General features: G+C 42.3%; 1 protein-coding gene across 1 annotated transcript in view; it reads left to right on the top strand.

The window, feature by feature from the left end:
- RYR3 (ryanodine receptor 3) overlaps positions 1-17,779 on the top strand; it is a 1,295,770-nt gene that overhangs the window by 934,244 nt on the left and 343,747 nt on the right. The window contains 7 exon segments of the mRNA XM_063948019.1: positions 8,590-8,736; positions 8,889-8,951; positions 10,194-10,269; positions 11,448-11,571; positions 13,400-13,515; positions 14,481-14,548; positions 17,427-17,548. Coding sequence (XP_063804089.1) covers positions 8,590-8,736; positions 8,889-8,951; positions 10,194-10,269; positions 11,448-11,571; positions 13,400-13,515; positions 14,481-14,548; positions 17,427-17,548 — 716 coding nt within the window.

Below are 17,779 nucleotides of genomic sequence, written 5' to 3'. Positions count from 1 at the left end.
GTCCAGACTTTTGTCAAGGGAGTACTGCATATACAGCCTCCTGTGGTGCCTCCGGTGGCACCGTGGGATCTAAATGTAGTTTTAGATTTCCTCAAATCCCATTGGTTTGAACCATTGAAAAAGGTGGATTTGAAATATCTCACATTGAAAGTGACTATGTTACTAGCCCTGGCCTCTGCCAGGAGAGTATCTGAATTGGCGGCTTTATCTTATAAAAGTCCTTATCTAATCTTCCATTCGGATAGGGCAGAACTGCGGACTCGTCCGCATTTTCTCCCTAAAGTGGTATCAGCATTTCATCTGAACCAACCTATTGTGGTGCCTGCGGCCACTAGCGACTTGGAGGACTCCAAGTTGTTGGGCGTTGTCAGAGCCTTAAAAATATACATTGCAAGGACGGCTGGAGTCAGAAAATCTGACTCGCTGTTTATATTGTATGCACCCAACAAGTTGGGCGCACCTGCTTCTAAGCAGTCGATTGCTCGTTGGATTTGTAACACAATTCAACTTGCACATTCTGTGGCAGGCCTGCCACAGCCTAAAACTGTAAAAGCCCACTCCACAAGGAAGGTGGGCTCATCTTGGGCGGCTGCCCGAGGGGTCTCGGCATTACAACTCTGCCGAGCAGCTACGTGGTCGGGGGAGAACACGTTTGTAAAATTTTACAAATTTGATACCCTGGCAAAGGAGGACCTGGAGTTCTCTCATTCGGTGCTGCAGAGTCATCCGCACTCTCCCGCCCGTTTGGGAGCTTTGGTATAATCCCCATGGTCCTTTCAGGAACCCCAGCATCCACTTAGGACGATAGAGAAAATAAGAATTTACTTACCGATAATTCTATTTCTCGGAGTCCGTAGTGGATGCTGGGCGCCCATCCCAAGTGCGGATTATCTGCAATACTTGTACATAGTTATTGTTAACTAATTCGGGTTATTGTTAAGGAGCCATCTTTAAGAGGCCCTTTCTGTTGTCATACTGTTAACTGGGTTTAGATCACAAGTTGTACGGTGTGATTGGTGTGGCTGGTATGAGTCTTACCCGGGATTCAAAATGCCTCCCTTATTGTGTATGCTCGTCCGGGCACGGTACCTAACTGGAGTCTGGAGGAGGGTCATAGGGGGAGGAGCCAGTGCACACCACCTGACCTAGTAAAGCTTTACTTTTTTGTGCCCTGTCTCCTGCGGAGCCGCTATTCCCCATGGTCCTTTCAGGAACCCCAGCATCCACTACGGACTCCGAGAAATAGAATTATCGGTAAGTAAATTCTTATTTTTTTCTCGCCCGATATATTTCCCTGTTGGGCATTTACACATACAGAAGAATCTGGGAGGAGTTCCCAGACCTACTGTATGTGTTAACCCACCGTAAATTACCATGGCTAATTGAATCTCTACCCTCCTCCCCCACCCCCCCTCTTCCCCGGTGTTGCACCTCTTCTGGGTTATGATCTGGATTGCGAGAAGTATTTGCAATTTTCCATAGATGAAAACATGTAGACTATAATTAGGACCACAATTTCTAAATTTGCCTATCTGCACCCAAGATAACTCCAATTTATTAACGTTTATTTTTATAGCGTTACAATACAAGAAAAACATCAGGCGCTTCGGGGTATGTGTTAATTAGTGTAATTAATCTAAATGCTGCTCACCAAATGAGGGGTGACTAACCCTTAAACAACCTCAGAGAGATAAAAAGAAAAGAAGGATGGGAGCACAGGGAGATTAAAATAAATTGAATTTAATTGCACAAGTACAATAGCTACACAATAAATTAAGTGTATTCATAAAAACACAAGAATTCTACAGTTCCGAATAGTGATTCAATAAATGAGCTCTAGTGCCTCCTGACACTACATCAATATATTAGTCTGCCATACTTCAGACGATATGTTGCAGCATTATCTCACATGGAAATCCAAATGATAGTGCCTGTGAGAAGTCTGCTGAAAGAATTTGCAACGTACACACGCTGAATTTTGTAATTGCCTTTTGTGAGACCAATGAACAATTTTCACAGTGTATAAGTAGTGAGAGCCTATGCCAGCTGGGCGTACTCCTATATGTAGGTTAAGAGCAGCTATTGCCCTTGCTACCCACTAGGGCAGGCATTCCCAACCACGGTCCTCAAGGCACACCAACAGTGCAGGTTTTAGTGATATCCAGGCTGCAGCACAGATGGTTAAATCAAAATAACTGAGCTACTAATTAAGTCACCTGTGCTGAAGCCTGGATATCACTAAAACCTGCACTGTTGGTGTGCCTTGAGGACCGTGGTTGGGAATGCCTGCACTAGGGTTAGAAATTGATCCATGCCTTCCAAGTGGCAATTTATCCAAATGACTGTGTGAAATTGTTTGGAAGTGCTATCCATAGATGCTGACCAGTAGCGGATCTTGCCACGGGCAAGCAGGATTTTTGCCCAGGGCACCGCCGCAAGATCCACTACTGGTGCGGTAGCGTCTAGTTTCCCTTTGTGGAGAAGACCTTTCCCACCTACTGGTGCCGTGCGGTGTGCGATGACGTCATCGCGCACCGCACGGCATTGTGGGAGCGGCCATAGACGCTACAGGTCATAATTGACATCTAGTGTCTGTGCGGCGCTATGGGAGAGACGTCGTGATGTCTCTCCCATAGATCCGAGGAGGGTTATGTCTATGCTTCCTTCGTGATCAGGACCTAGAAGTGACATAACGAGAGGGCAGAAGAGAACTTCCGCCCTTACAGCACCTAAATGTTTTCTCCATTCTCCATTCGTTTAAGGTTTTTTTTTTTTTTCCTATGCACCATTGGACCCCCGCTCGCCATGCTTCTTCTCGGTGTCTCGCTTCGCTCACCACAGGTTACTATTCCAAATAGTCTGTGACATGAACCCAGGGGTTTATGGGAAAGGTCCTCTCCACGAAGGGAAACTAGGTGCTACCATCCAAAGAGCGGCACCGGCGGCCGGAGACGGAGGGCAGGAGCGGGGATGGTGAGGTTTTTTTTTGTGGTAAGCAGCGCTACTAGCAGCACAGCTACAGGGGGCACAGTATTATGGGCACAACTAATGAGGGCACAGCCACAGGGGGCACAGTGCTGGGGGCACAACTACTGAGGGCACAGCTACTGGGGGCACAGTACTAGGGGCTCAACTACTGAGGGTACAGCTACTAAGGGCACAGCTACAGGGGGCACAACTACTGAGGGCACAGCTACAGGGTGCACAGTACTGGGGGTACAACTACTGAGGGCACAGCTACAAGGGGCACAGTACTGAGGGCACAACTACTGAGGGCACAGCTACAGGGGGCATAACAGTGACCACGCCCCTTCCCCATGAAGCCACGCCCCTATTTTTGCCTATCAGTAAAATAGGGATTGGATTGAGATCTGGGCTTTGACTAGGCCATTCCAACACATTTAAATGTTTCTCCTTAAACCACTCGAGTGTTGATTTAGCAGTATGCTTCGGGTCATTGTCCTGCTGGAAGGTGAACTTCCGTCCCAGTCTCAAATCACAGGCAGACTGAAACAGGTTTTGCTCAAGAATATCCCTGTATTTAACACCATCCCTCTTTTCCTCGACTCAAAACAGTTTACCAGTCCCTGCTGCTGAAAAACATCCCCACAGCATGATGCTGCCACCACCATGTTTCACTGTGGGGATGGTGTTCTTGGGGTTACGGGATATGTTGGGTCTGCGCCAGACATAGCATTTTCCTTGGTGGCCGAAAAGTAAAATTATAGTCTCATCTGACCAGAGCACCTTCCTCCATACATTTGGGGAGTCGTCCACATGCCTTTTGGAAAACTCAAAACGTGCATTCTTATTTTTAACACTAAGTAATGGCTTTTTTCTTGCCAGTCTTCCATAAAGCCAGGGCCGTCTTTTTGTATGGGCTCAATGGGCTCTTGCCCAAGGGTCATAGTAGTGTAAGGGCCCTAGGCTGGTAACTGAGTGTCCCCTCTTTCCAGGGGTACCATATTTTTGAAAATCAGACCTGAGGAACCAGAGATATCTGACTTCGAAGCAGTGGTCCCCATCCAAGACTGTTAATTGACCTTCCCAGCCAGATATCTTGGGTTCTGTCTAACTTATAGCTTTTCTGAGGGGACTCTCCAAAATATGGGACCCCTTCCCTTTCAGTGGACACTGGCAGCTTGACTCTACTATGCCCAGAACCGGAGATATAAGCCTTCAAGCAGCTGGTCCCTGCTTCAGCTCCATACATCTGGTTTGCAGTTTTATATTTTCACTGGTGGATTGATCTGGATCCTGATCTCTGATCCACAAGTCCCCATTACCTCCTGATAGGTGTGACTCTCTAGGTTTTTTTTTATCACATTCAAAGCTAAGAAATCTTTTTCCAGGAACTGGAGATATCTGCAGTCAAGCAAGCTGCCCTCCCACCAGAAAATGATGAATATTAAGCCCACTCCACTATCCACCCCTCCCCTGCGTATTACACCCCCCCTCCCCCACCACCACCCTGGAAGTCATGTACCGGGGCCCATTCATTCAGCCCAATGCCTCTTCTACAGTTTAGTGTTCTCTCTCCCACCCCATCTTCCACCATCTGTGCAGTAAAGGAGTAATTAGCAGAAATTACTGCTCCAGGTCCTACATGCCTACCGCCCACTGATATCACCCCCCACACCTACCGCTGGAGGATGGGTAGGGGGCCCAGTGCATTGCTGTGCCCAGGGGCCTACACTGCTGTCAAGATGGCCCTGCATAAAGCCCATCTCTATGGAGTGTACAGCTTATTGTGGTCACATGCGCAGATACACCAGTCTCTGCTGTGGAACTCTGCAACTCCTTCAGGGTTACCTTTGGTCTCTGTGCTGCCTCTCTGATTAATGCCCTCCTTACCTGGTCTGTGAGTTTTGGTGGCCGGCCCTCTCTTGACAGGTTTGTTGTGGTACCATGTTTTTTCCATTTGAAGATGATGGATTTGATGGTGCTTTGGGGGATCGACAAAGATTTGGATATTTTTTTATAACCCAACCTGACTTGTACTTCTCAACAACTTTGTCCCTGACTTGTTTGGAGAGCTCCTTGGTCTTCATGGTGTGATGCCTCTTGCTTAGTGGTGTTGCAGGATCTGGGGCCTTTCAGAAAAGGTGTGTTTATACTGACAGATCAGGTGACACTTAGATTGCACACAGGTGCACTTCATTTCACTAATTATGTGACTTCTAAAGGTAATTGGTTGCACCAGATCTTTTGAGGGTCTTCATAGCAAAGGGGGTGAATACATATGCACATGCCAATTTTCAAATTTTTATTTATAAACATTATTTTTTAACATACATTTTTCTCATTTCACTTCACCAACTTAGACTATTTTGTGCAAATCCATCACATAAAATTCCGATAAAAAAAAAATTTAAATTATGGATTGTAATGTAACAAAATAGGTAAAAAGCCGAGGGGATGAAAACTTTTGCAATGCACTGCATGTATATAATCCACTTACCCCATGATTTCCAAATGATTTAGTGCAAATGTTACAAATAAATATATCAGATTGTAAAAAGCATAAGGGGTACATTCAATAAGAGTCGGATCCATTCCGACATGCATTTGTCGGAATGGATCCAACAACCCCTATTCAATAGAGTGGCCAAATCCGACTGTCTGATTTGGCCGGTGTCCGTGCGGCTCTCAGCAGCTCCCCATGTGTGAGAACACAGGGAGCTCCTGGAGCAGCACATCACGACCGCCCAGGGAGTGAGGTGCCTGGCCGGGGGACGGCCGTTAAGGTACCTCTCATCCCCGTAGCCTGCCGCACCGCTCCCCGTCTCCTCACCTCAATCCAACTTTTTTTTAAAGTCGGATTGAGATTGTCGGAAAGAGAACCTGTCGGATTTGGCCCCGTTTCCGACAGAAGCACGCGGATCGGCGGCTATTCCGCCGATCCACGTGTTTTCCAACAGCTACAATGCAGCAACAAATGTCGGTATTCTGACTATGTCGGCATTTTGAACATGCCGGCATAATGAATGTCAGTATTTTGACCTTGTTGGTATTTTGACTGTCGGTCAATGGCTGTCGGGATTATGACAGTAGGTATTGTGTCTGTCAGTAAATTATACTGAACCCATTAAGAACAATGGGACAGATGTATTAACCTGGAGAAGGCATAAGGAAGTGATAAACCAGTGATATGTGCAAGGTGATAAAGGCACCAGCCAATCAGATCCTAACTGTTAATTTACATATTGGAGCTGATTGGCTGGTGGCTTTATCACCTTGCACATATCACTGGTTTATCACTTCCTTATGCCTTCTCCAGGTTAATTCATCTGCCCCATTATCTGGTTCATTGCTTCTATGGAAAGAAATACCCTGCAGTTACAAGGAAAGCAAACAACTTTGATTGTATCTGAAAGTCTGAGAGTTCATTGTGTCACTTACCCCCATTACCCCATCACTATTTGCTACTATTTCCAGGACATCTCTGTTGCCCACCCTTACTGCACTGCCGACTTTTCACATAACAAAAGAAAAGTTTATTTAATTCAGTTTTACTATAACAAATTAGTAGTTTAGGAATTATAGTAAATAAAGTGCTCCTTGCTCCCCTTCCATTGATCTTCTCTTATTTTCCCTTTCAACCCTTTCCATTAGTATAAAAATTATGTTAACAATGGATTTTTTCTATTTCGCTATTATTTTTTTATTGTTAGAGCATTGTTCAAGGAAACATTTTGTGTTGCTCAATTATACTACAGGTATTTAAACAATTTGTCAAAGTTTAAAAGTAAAAGAAAAAAGTTTGATTCTTGTGAAGTGAGGAGATACAGTAGTTGGATAGAAAGGAGGGGGCGAGTATTAGAAGGGTTTAAGAACATATATCTTTATAGCTGTTCCATCTTGATACTCCCTAAACTCTGGAGACTTTTGTGAGTGGAAGACATACTGACTAAATAAGCACTGCAGAAATTAGTAAAATGTTCTCATAAAAATAAGTCGGTTACATACAGAAGGAATTTAATTCAAATCTGGCTTTGTCAGGTTGGTTTGCTGTTGTTGCTGTGGATCAGATACCTTAAGCACACATGGAGAATTGTGTAAAACACAGGATTTACAAATGAATAGAAAGAAATGGCTGGTAGTGGAAAATGTGCATCCATCACATGGGTTAATCAGCTAGATAAGCTTATGAGAGACTAGCTTCATCTCTGTAAAGTCTGCCTGACAAAGGAGTTTATTCCTCAAAGCCTTGTCTACTTTGATTGACGGCTGCTCTAAGAAAGTAATAGCTAATTACCACTATCCTCTTTTATTCTGTCATTGTATCACACTGGATCGTCAAGGCCATAAAAAGTGAGGGAAATGTTGTAGGTAATTCCAAGATTAATAAGGAAATGTCTGAAGCAAAGACCAGTTGAGAAGCACAGGAGATTAACTTGGGAGGTGCGAATCAGGAAGGCCAGATAAACAAGCTGTTACAGCAATTTTCCTCGGCGAGGATGTTTTGGGAATAGTTCAGTGAGTAAAAAGCAAGAAGAATGTGAGCATATTGCAGGCCCTGTTTTATCTTGGCACAGACTGTCAGTTCATGGCTAAATTATTAGTGTGTGTTGTGCTACAACTGATAAACACACATTTACTCTTCAGATCCTTGGAACTTGGGAAAATAATAATGATTGCTGTTATGTGACCGAAATACAAACTATAGTCTTTCCATTGCATATGGTAGAAATGGAGAAATAGTTATCCCAAAATAACCCTTAAAGCCATAGGTCCTGATTTAGAGTTGCACCCAATTCTGTCTTCCTACAGCTGATACTTAGCACACTGCACTACAGCAGCTCAGGGCTTCCACATGGAATGTGGCAGTTACAGGCGGTTCAGAGCTGTATAGCTCTTGTCATATCGCCACTTGCAGCTGAATGGGTGTAACTGGACAGGAACAGGGTATCCGCAGATAGGTAAATTTGGCCGGTTAATGGAATTGCTGGGTATATAGAGGGGAGCATACATATGTCCAGCTTGAGACTGATTTCTCAAATCAGGGAGGGCTAGTGCAGATGTGAGCTGATGGTGACTTCCACGTACTTTCACCACGTCTCATAGATGCGGCTGACTTTGAATGGAGGCAGAGGGTCACATTTATTTTCACCTATATTGAAGTGATAGTGTCTCAGGTGATCCCAGGTACTCCTTCCTGGACCTATTTGCTCTAATGTATTTCTTTATGGGTCAGATAAAAATTAATTAGAGATGAGCGGGTTCGGTTTTACTCGGATTTACTCGGTTCTCAAAATGGCATCTTATTGGCTCACGGATGTCTCTTGTTTTGGATAGCCAATAAGATGCCGTTTTGAGAACCGAGTAAATCCGAGTAAAACCAAGTAAAACCCGAACCCGCTCATCTCTAAAATTAATAGTTTAAGGTCAGCTGGAATCTTTAGCAATGTTTTATAATAACTAGTGTTCTATGTGAACAGTACATTGGCTCTCTTCTATTGTTTCATGCATACATACATACATACATACATACATGTGTATAGGGTATGCGGTTAGCATACTGCTCGCCGGGCCATGGTATTGCAGTTTTGGCTAGCCCTATTCATAAATCATTGCTGTCTTTAATAGGAGAAAGAAATCTATCGCTGGCCTGTAAGAGAGTCTGTGAAAACTATGTTGGCAATGGGCTGGAGTGTGGAAAGAACTAAAGAAGGAGAAGCTCTAGCTCTACATCGGGAGAATGAGAAAATGCGCAGCATATCTCAGACTAACCAGGTAAAACAGAAGATTTATTTGCATCTGTAAAAATGGAACACAACGTTATCTAATGCTGCCACCTTGAAAGCCAGAGATGAGAAGCAGAATGTAGGTAATGTACTCATGACTTTTATCTACAGCTCTAATTAAGGTTGATTTGTATCTTACAGGGAAATGGCTTTAGTCCTACCCCACTTGATCTGAGCAATGTTGTCCTCTCCAGAGAGCTCCAGGTTTGTGTTTTCATATTACGTCATATATTAAATATTGATCAGCACTTCAGTGTGCTATTAATTGTCTTGAGGATGAATGACATAAACGTATGTGGCTATCCCAAATCTCATGCTCTTTCATGGTGTACAGTATGTTACTAAGGATCAAGGTGTGGAGCAATTGTCTCGATGATAGTCCCAGAAAGAGCAAGGGTTGTTTTTTTGGGGCACGTATTGTCAGTGGTTGTATTTTAAGCACCATCTGGAAGAGAGAACTGTGTTTCCAGACTTATAAGGCAACATTTGTCACTTTGAAGATGAAAATGATTTTTGTAACTTTTGCAATGTCTCATACTCAGAGGGTTATTTGTCACAGATCCCTCTCATTGAGTGGGAAATAAAAAGCGGAAAATAAATGTAAAACTAAAATAGTGATATAATTTTGAGTCCGAATTGATCATCAGTCACCGGTAGCGCAGAGAGAGGGGGGGTACTCTTTACCCCGGGCCTGTTGGAGGGACCCACTGTGGGGCCCAGGTACCACTGCCCCTCCCTCCCCATTCCCCGTCGTAGGTATCCACACTTCTGGTAGGAAGAGGGTAGAACTGCTCAGTGCTGGGTTGGGGAGAGAGGCTGTTGCAGTGGCACAGTCCTCTCTCTCCCTGCGTAGGGGAGTGATCACAACCACACACCCTGCTGCTCACCGGATTGGACACCCGCGCACCCTGAGCAGCCCACATGGCCGTAAGTAATTTATAATTGGCCACTCCTCCTTCCACCCTTCTGTCAGAACTGTTGGCGCCCCTGTAAATCACTTGGTGCCATGTTTTGCAGGTTAAATACCTGGGTACAAGGCCAGATTAGCAGCCACATGGGCTTGGAGCTGAAAATGTTAAAAGGCCTATACTGAGAAGGGGAGGAGCTGAGACAATGGCTGTGAGTGTGTGGTTAGAGCCGCACTATCTCCCTACACACAAACATAGAAGTACAGTATTGCATTATTTTGCAAGAAAACTAAAAATACAATTATAATACTTATGATTTGTGGGCCACTATATAACCAGCTAGGCAGATGGTCATCATTATGTTTCAATGCTGATGGGCCTGTTTTTATGTGGATGGCTGTAGCTGTAGCTCCAACTGTCCTGTTTGGGTAAACTGTTCTTGCACGTTCTAGCCCTTTCAATGGCTAAACACGTGGCAAAATAGAAAGTAATTAACTAGTAATCTTTGATAGTCTTTTTCCATTGTAATTGTGTGCAGGCGATGGTAGAAGTGATGGCAGAAAATTACCACAATATCTGGGCCAAAAAGAAGAAGACAGAGTTGGAGACCAAAGGTAAGAGATATAGAGGGCATGTATCTGTAACCCACGCATTTACCACTTTACTCACAGCCAGGAAAGTAAGATAAGTATACAGCACTTAAATCATGTATTTTTATGCTGACCTGAGAGACGTGCTCTGCGCCAACACAGAAGGGCACCTGTGCCTACATAGAGTGCAGTGTCAGGACTGTGCTGAACCAAATGGCATTTGCACTCTTCCTTAAAGCTGGGCCATCAGTAGGTGCAGCTTGGAGGATGGATCCAGTGCACATGATAGGTTTGGGGATAGAATTAATTGAGGACATCACTGGTGATAAAAAAATTACGTAGGAGGAGAACCTAATCAGACATGGAGTGTGCTCAATGCAGAACCTCTTCAAAGGATGCTGCCAAGCATATTGGTGTGTCATAGAGAATAATGGCTGTGAAATGGAGACTATGGACTATGTCATAGAAATCAGAGGGGTTTGTACAGTGGACAACAGTAGCAGAACTTCATTATATAATATGCATCAGTAGTTGGCTCTGTACCATATTTGTATTGTATTGGTATTGCATAATATACTGTAGGATGCATGGGAAGAAGGATGGAGGGTTGATAGCTTTCAGCTGTTGCTTGGTGAGAACCTAGTTACTATGTAGGAGGGTGAGGTTGGCAGGCAGTCTCTGAGCTCTTGGGTGTCTTTGTTTCAGGCTTGCACTTGGAGGAGAGGTTCTCATTGCCTCCCAATACCCAACCCAGTTCCATAATCAGGCATTTGTAAACTTCCTACTATAAATCCTTATTTGCCTCTGAATTATTGTATAATTACTTGCAGCATGTGGAATAAATAACCCATGTAATAAATCTCGTCTTTACCAAAAAATAGTCCTTTATCATTAGAACCCTTCATTATCACCAATGACATTGTTGACAGCGTCATGTCAAGCACAGTGTGCCAACATGGTACTAATTTTAGTTAAATCAGTGTAATCAGGTCGGCAGTATAACTATAACCATGGTGTTTTACCATCATGTTTAAATTTATAGTGCTGACACTATTGGTGCCAGGACCACATCAAATAACGAGAATGGACCTGTATCATAACAGACATATGTCCAACAAAGAACGGTTATGGAGAACTGGATGGGTTTATTATAAAGGATATTTAAGTAGAAAACACTTCAGGCCTGGTATTGTTTTCTGCAGGTGCAGGAAGCCACCCTCTCTTGGTGCCTTACGACACCTTAACAGCAAAAGAAAAAGCTCGGGATCGTGAGAAGGCTCAAGAACTTATCAAATTTCTACAAGTGAATGGTTATGCCATATCAAGGTACATACATTTTCAGTTAACATGTGTTATGGTGACCACCAAGTTATGTGTGTAATTATCATTCAAAAGCAAACATTTCTAATTTTATATTCTTATATTATGGGATTTTGGAACAAGACATTGAAAACAGATACAGCTTTCTGGCTGTACTATAACTTACACAGTTTACTGGTGCAGTATAAGGTAAAAGAGTGTTACTGTGAGGACGACCATGTAGGGAATATTTTAGTTTGTGTAACATGTTCTTATGTCCAACAGTGGCCACAATATTCTTCTTGTTTCTGTAAAAACAGCTATTTTGGCATTTGATTAATAGGGATATCTGTCTTTGGCGAATTACTCATGAAGTGCTACCGGTGTGTCCATCAAAGCGAGCAGTATGTCTAGTTGCATTAAGCACATGGAGAAATACAAAATATGAGAGCACTGTTGGTGTTCCTCAGCCAGGATTTTCCACTTACATCTACCCTCCCTGTATGTTTCCCTAGAAAACACTGTAACGTAGCAGGTACAGACACGGTTACACACAGAATATAGGCCACATATTTTAATTAGAGTCTGCTTGTGCGTCTTATTCACATAGCGAATAAGACGCATATTGGGGGAAAAAAGACACCTGATGCTAACGAAATTGCCTGTCAACTCACTCACAAACTCCTGCTGCATGGCGTATTCAGGCTGGATGCATAAGGACACATCTATACGTGGTTCCTTTGAAAAATGTGGCAAGAGAATCAGAATCAGCATCAGCTTTATTGGCCAGGTGTACTCATGTACACTAGGAATGTTTTGCGGTATAGTGCATCGCCATGCAGCAACATGTACGGGGAATACATAGCAAAAGAAGGGGGGGGGGAAACGTAGCATACATTACAAACAATACACATATGAGTTTATACTGCACATTGCAACTGTACGATAGACTCCGACATATTATACATGTTAGACTTTTTATATATTGTTCAGCTGGTGGACAGCTAGTGGGAAGAAGCTTTTAATGGATCTTGTCGACTTCGCGGAAATGGACCTGTAGCATCTGCCGGATGGAAGCAGTTCAAACAGTTTGTGACCTGGGTGCTGCATATCTGCCACTATTTTCTCTGCTCGCTTCCTAACCCTTGACTGGTATAATTCCTGGACCAGAGGGAGGTCAGCCTCAACAATCTTTTCAGCTGTCCTCCCCACCCTTTGCAGCCTCCGTCTGTCACTCTCATTGGCAGCTCCATATCAGACTCTGGTCGAGGAACATAGGACCGATTCTACGATCGCTGTGTATAAGATGAGCAGCAGCTTCTGCGGGATGTTGAATTTCCTGAGTTGCCTCAGAAAGAACATCCGCTGTTAGGCCTTCTTTACGACAATGCTTATGTTGGGTCCCCATTTGAGGTCTCGGGAAATTTTTGACCCTAGGAATTTGAAGGAGTTGACCCACGAAAACCACGCTGTCGGCTATTACGAGTGGTGAAAATGGCAAATAACTTTTTTGCTGCAACAACTATCCAGTTAAAAGCAGTCAACGTTATTAATATAATAGAGAAGATTTCACAGCTAACCAGTCAGATGCCATCGACACCAGAGACTTGACACTTCCTACTTTAAAATAAGCAGGCAGTGGGGGGGGGGGGGGGGGGGGGAGTTCATAGTAACTTACTGTACTATCACACATGCAGGCTATGAAGAAATGAAATGCCCATGAAGAATTCATAATGTATCAAACAGTTATTGTTAAAGTTGACTTAAATTTGTTTTATTACTTCATCCGTTTACAGATGATGTCTAATTCATTTATATGTATGAATAGTAAATGGATGTTCTGTGTATTTTTTAGGGGATTGAAGGATATGGAGCTTGATGCATTTTCCATGGAGAAGAGATTTGCCTTTAAGTTTCTGAAGAAAGTTCTGCATTATGTTGATTCTGCACAGGAATTTATTGCACATTTAGGTGAAATACCATTAAGACTAAATAATGTTGATGCTATATATTTACCATGGATGTCATGTAATTGGAAAACAAAGGTGGCTACTGAAAGCGAGAGACACTATGGGGTAAATGTAATAACCTTCGAGATGTTGGCAATTCAATGTGGCAATTCTTTAAAAGGCAAAACAGGTTGATTAGCCTTTTCAAGAATTGACAGTTGAAATCTAGGTGCTTTAATCACAGATATCTCACATCTGCCTGCAACTCGTAGGCTAATATGTTTACGCCTATTAGTATTCTTGCTGGAGGCCTCTATGCAGGTGTTTATTGTATTGAATTCTTTTTTTATTTTATTTAATTTCAAAGCTGAACAGTCTACAGAATGAAAGTAATTAGGCAGTCACAATGAAAGCGAGCAGTATGTCTAGTTGCATTAAGTACATGGTGAAATACAAAATATGAGAGCACTGTTGGTGTTCCTCAGCCAGGATTTTCATATGATGGGGTAATGGAAGAAGGGAAGGGAAGAGGGGGTAAGGCGAGAGGTCAAGACCAGGTGATTGTGGGAGTTCTTCAGACAGCGAGTATGAGAAGGCATGAAAGATGAATCCATTATGGAGTAATTGAGTAGGTTTACCTTGAAGTTAGCGGACCATTGTTGAGTAGCACCAGGAACAACAGAGGAATTCGTAAAACTTTAGGAAATAGAAATGACAAGTAGGAGAATTGTGCTGATAATATTTTTTTTTACATGGCCCTAAAGTTCCTGTAGCTTTGGACAGGTGGAGAAAGGGACTTCTTTTGTTGTGCATCCTCCCCAGCACCTATCTGGCATATTCCAGAAATTTGCTATGTTGTTCTGTTCAATCTTGCCTACTAAAGTATCTGGACTGTATTTCATTGATATAGACCACTTTCCTTACCTCAACTATATCAGTAGAAGATTAAATAAAATATGTGTCTCTGGCATAATTCTATCTCTACAGAGGCTGTTGTTGGCAGTGCTAAAGCTGAAAAGTCGCCACATGAGCAAGAAATCAAGTTTTTTGCCAAAGTAAGTTGCCGAATTTAACATTCTTCTTTTTACCTCCTCCTCCTACAAAAACTGTACTGTAAGAGATGTGTGTCCAGAGTCCAGACAGTTCTGTATCCCGGTTATTTCTCTAGGTAAATATACCACTGGAAGACATTGAGGTGTATTCTACCCATTGTATTTACTGGAATTCACAAATGTAGTAAATTTATGTAAATTCTTAATCACAAGGTATCCAGCTCACACCACATACACATAGATTTATGACTACTAATTTTAACTTCTGTTTTACCACCAATTGTCTGCAGTACTTTATTTGACTATATTGGTTGCTGACTCCCAGTAAACTATGTATACGACAAACTTTAATAATAATAATTTTATTTATATAGCGCTCTTTCTCCAACAGGACTCAAGGCGCTTTACAGACATCAGAAACAATGCACATAATACAGAGGATCTAAGTAATACAGCAATAGATAAGCCACACAGACATAAAAGAAAACCTTAAGCACACAGAAAGCATAATGCATGATTGGTGTAGGCATTTTGGGTAATAACTTCCAAGGGTTGTGTATTCCACTCTCACAAGGTACCAGGTTTGGCAGCCATCTTGGGCGCACAGCGTAGGATTACCCAGAGTGGAATAGTCTGTCTACCCCTAGAAGAGATGACACAAAATTGGGGTGATTTCAGAGTCCTAAAGTTCAGAGTAGGGTTCCATCAAAACCACAAAGTCCATGTATTTTTCATCCCATTCACAAGTGTACCATATGGGGCAGGCATGTTGGGCGCACTTCGAATGTTACATTGTGGGAGGTGAGCCATACAAGGGCCCAGTGCATATATGGGAAAACTGACTCTTGTGTAGTAGTATGATGTACCCTGTATGTAGGGTGCAATGGCAGGGTGTGCAATCAGTGCAGGTAAACATTACAGGAAAGGCACACAGTGGGGTTGAAGAGAAAAAAAACCCCACAACAACGGGGGAATAAAACAATTGCAGGTAACCAGTGGCAGAAGGAAATTTGGTATAACATTATTTTGATCATAGTACGGGTGGGTATGAGAATGTGGGGAGCACACTCAGGAGCAATGGGGATGTCCCTGCTGAGCCTGGTCCTGGTGCTCTGCCACCACACTTCCCTGCTCATCTTGAGGGTTAGGCCCAGGGGCAGACTTGATGTTCTCAGCCAGAGATGTGGTAAGACTGGTCCTGATGTTCTCATGGTAGAGGTGAGGAGAGGCCACATAATGATCCTGAGTTTTGTGTTTGTAACGCAGTCCTTTTGTTATCTTGTTAGTTTGTTTGCCTTCTGTTGGAGCTGTGAAGATTTGCAAGCTCGGAATATGTATTTAATTTCTTCTCAAGGAAAAAAAAGTATTAAAATGTATGTTTTCTCCAGAGTTCATTACCAGTTTCAACATATTCCTGTACATATTAAAAATAAGCACAAATAAATTATCTAGTCACAAAATGAAACAACATATCTGACAAAATATAGCTTCCTCTTATTGTGCAATCAAAATCTAGATGTTAGTCATATATTATGGATCCCAATATCACATTATTAGTAGTTGGGCCAACCCAATTTTTGTTTACACTCCTAAAAGATGGTATTCTCTGGTGCCAAAATTAATATTTTGTGAAAATCCAGATTTCATCCTCACAAAAACTCCAAATGTCTCTCCTCATCAATCAATCTAAATTAATGTATTACAGGTTGAGTATTCAGAATATTTTGGATATCGGATTTTTCCGTATTTTGGAATAATTTCATACCATAATGAGATATCATGGCGATGGGACCTAAGTCTAAGGACATAATGCATTTATGTTTCATATACACCTTATACACACAGCCTGAACGTCATTTAATACAATATTTTAATAACTTTGTGTATTAAACAAAGTTTGTGTACATTGAGCCATTAGAAAACAAAGGTTTCACTATCTCACTCTCCCTCAAAAACTTCCATATTTCGGAATATTTGTATATGGGATACTCAACCTGTATCTGAAATAAATAATCACTTTTGTCACACTTGGTAGGACTGTATACAGTTTGCATGGCTAATTTTTCTATACTTGTTAAGTAGAATATTTTCACAACCCACCTGTTTGGTTATTTCCTTCTTAATAGACATGTTTCTATGCTCTATAGACCCCATCAGAATTCAACTTGTTTTGTCTGTTTCCAGAAGTCTTACTGCTTTGTTCTGTAAATCTCAATTACTTCCCAATAAAGAACAAAGTGTTGCGGAAATCAGGTCTATAACCTTATGTGGAGAAGTTGACAGCAACCATTAGCCTTAATTTAGAAGAATTTCATAGACTCTTGGATGGATTTGAACACAAATTGAGATATTTTTAAATACATCTTATGAGTACCAATTATTAACTTGTTTATAAAAAAAAACACACTGAGGGGAATCTAATAGGGTGTGAGAATCAGAAAGTGAGAGATTTTGGGAGAATTCTCCTGTTTATTTAAAGTGGAAATCATTTACATGGTAAAACCAGGTTGATGGGCCTTTGTGGAAAGATTCCAATAAATAAACGAGCAAGCCTTTGATAGAGCTGAGGAAGAACTGGCCATAATCTTTCTGTTACTGAAAATAATATTCATAAATATATGTCCTGCACAGTAATGTTGACATACGTTTGTCAACACTAGGGTGCATAATAAAAAGGAAAGAACCACTCTTTATAGTGTGAGAAGTCTATGAGGAACTAGTAACACCACTGAGGCCTAAAATACTTTCTGCTGCCATGCCTCAATGATGCCATTAGATCCTTGTCAATTGATCAATGGCCGTCTCTTGGATGCAGGCAAAGGGAGCTATTAGGGTTGCAGAGGATGTTGGAAACCTAAAGGTCCCTTTCCTTCTGTTATAGGTTCTCCTACCACTGGTTGACCAGTACTTTAAGAATCACTGCCTGTATTTTCTCTCCTCCCCGATTAAAACTCTCAGCAGTAGTGGCTATGCATCCAACAAAGAGAAAGAAATGGTGGCAAGGTAAGTGGGGAGCAATTTTTTGTTGAATCTCGAAATATGTTGTTTTTCAAGGGATTTAATAGAGATGCACTTACTATGCTTGCAGATGTGTCCTCATATACTTAGCCTCAATACGTAATGTGGTGCAAGACGCCTGGCGTGGGTGAGCTAAGCCATGCGGCGTAGCGTCTTATTTGCTTGAATGTGTGCCCATACTGCTTCGCAAGACTGCACTGATTAATTTGTTATGCG

Source organism: Pseudophryne corroboree, chromosome 12 (genome assembly GCF_028390025.1).
Source record: "Pseudophryne corroboree isolate aPseCor3 chromosome 12, aPseCor3.hap2, whole genome shotgun sequence".
Taxonomy (NCBI): Eukaryota; Metazoa; Chordata; class Amphibia; order Anura; family Myobatrachidae; genus Pseudophryne; species Pseudophryne corroboree.
This window is presented reverse-complemented; position numbering and strand designations above follow the sequence as displayed.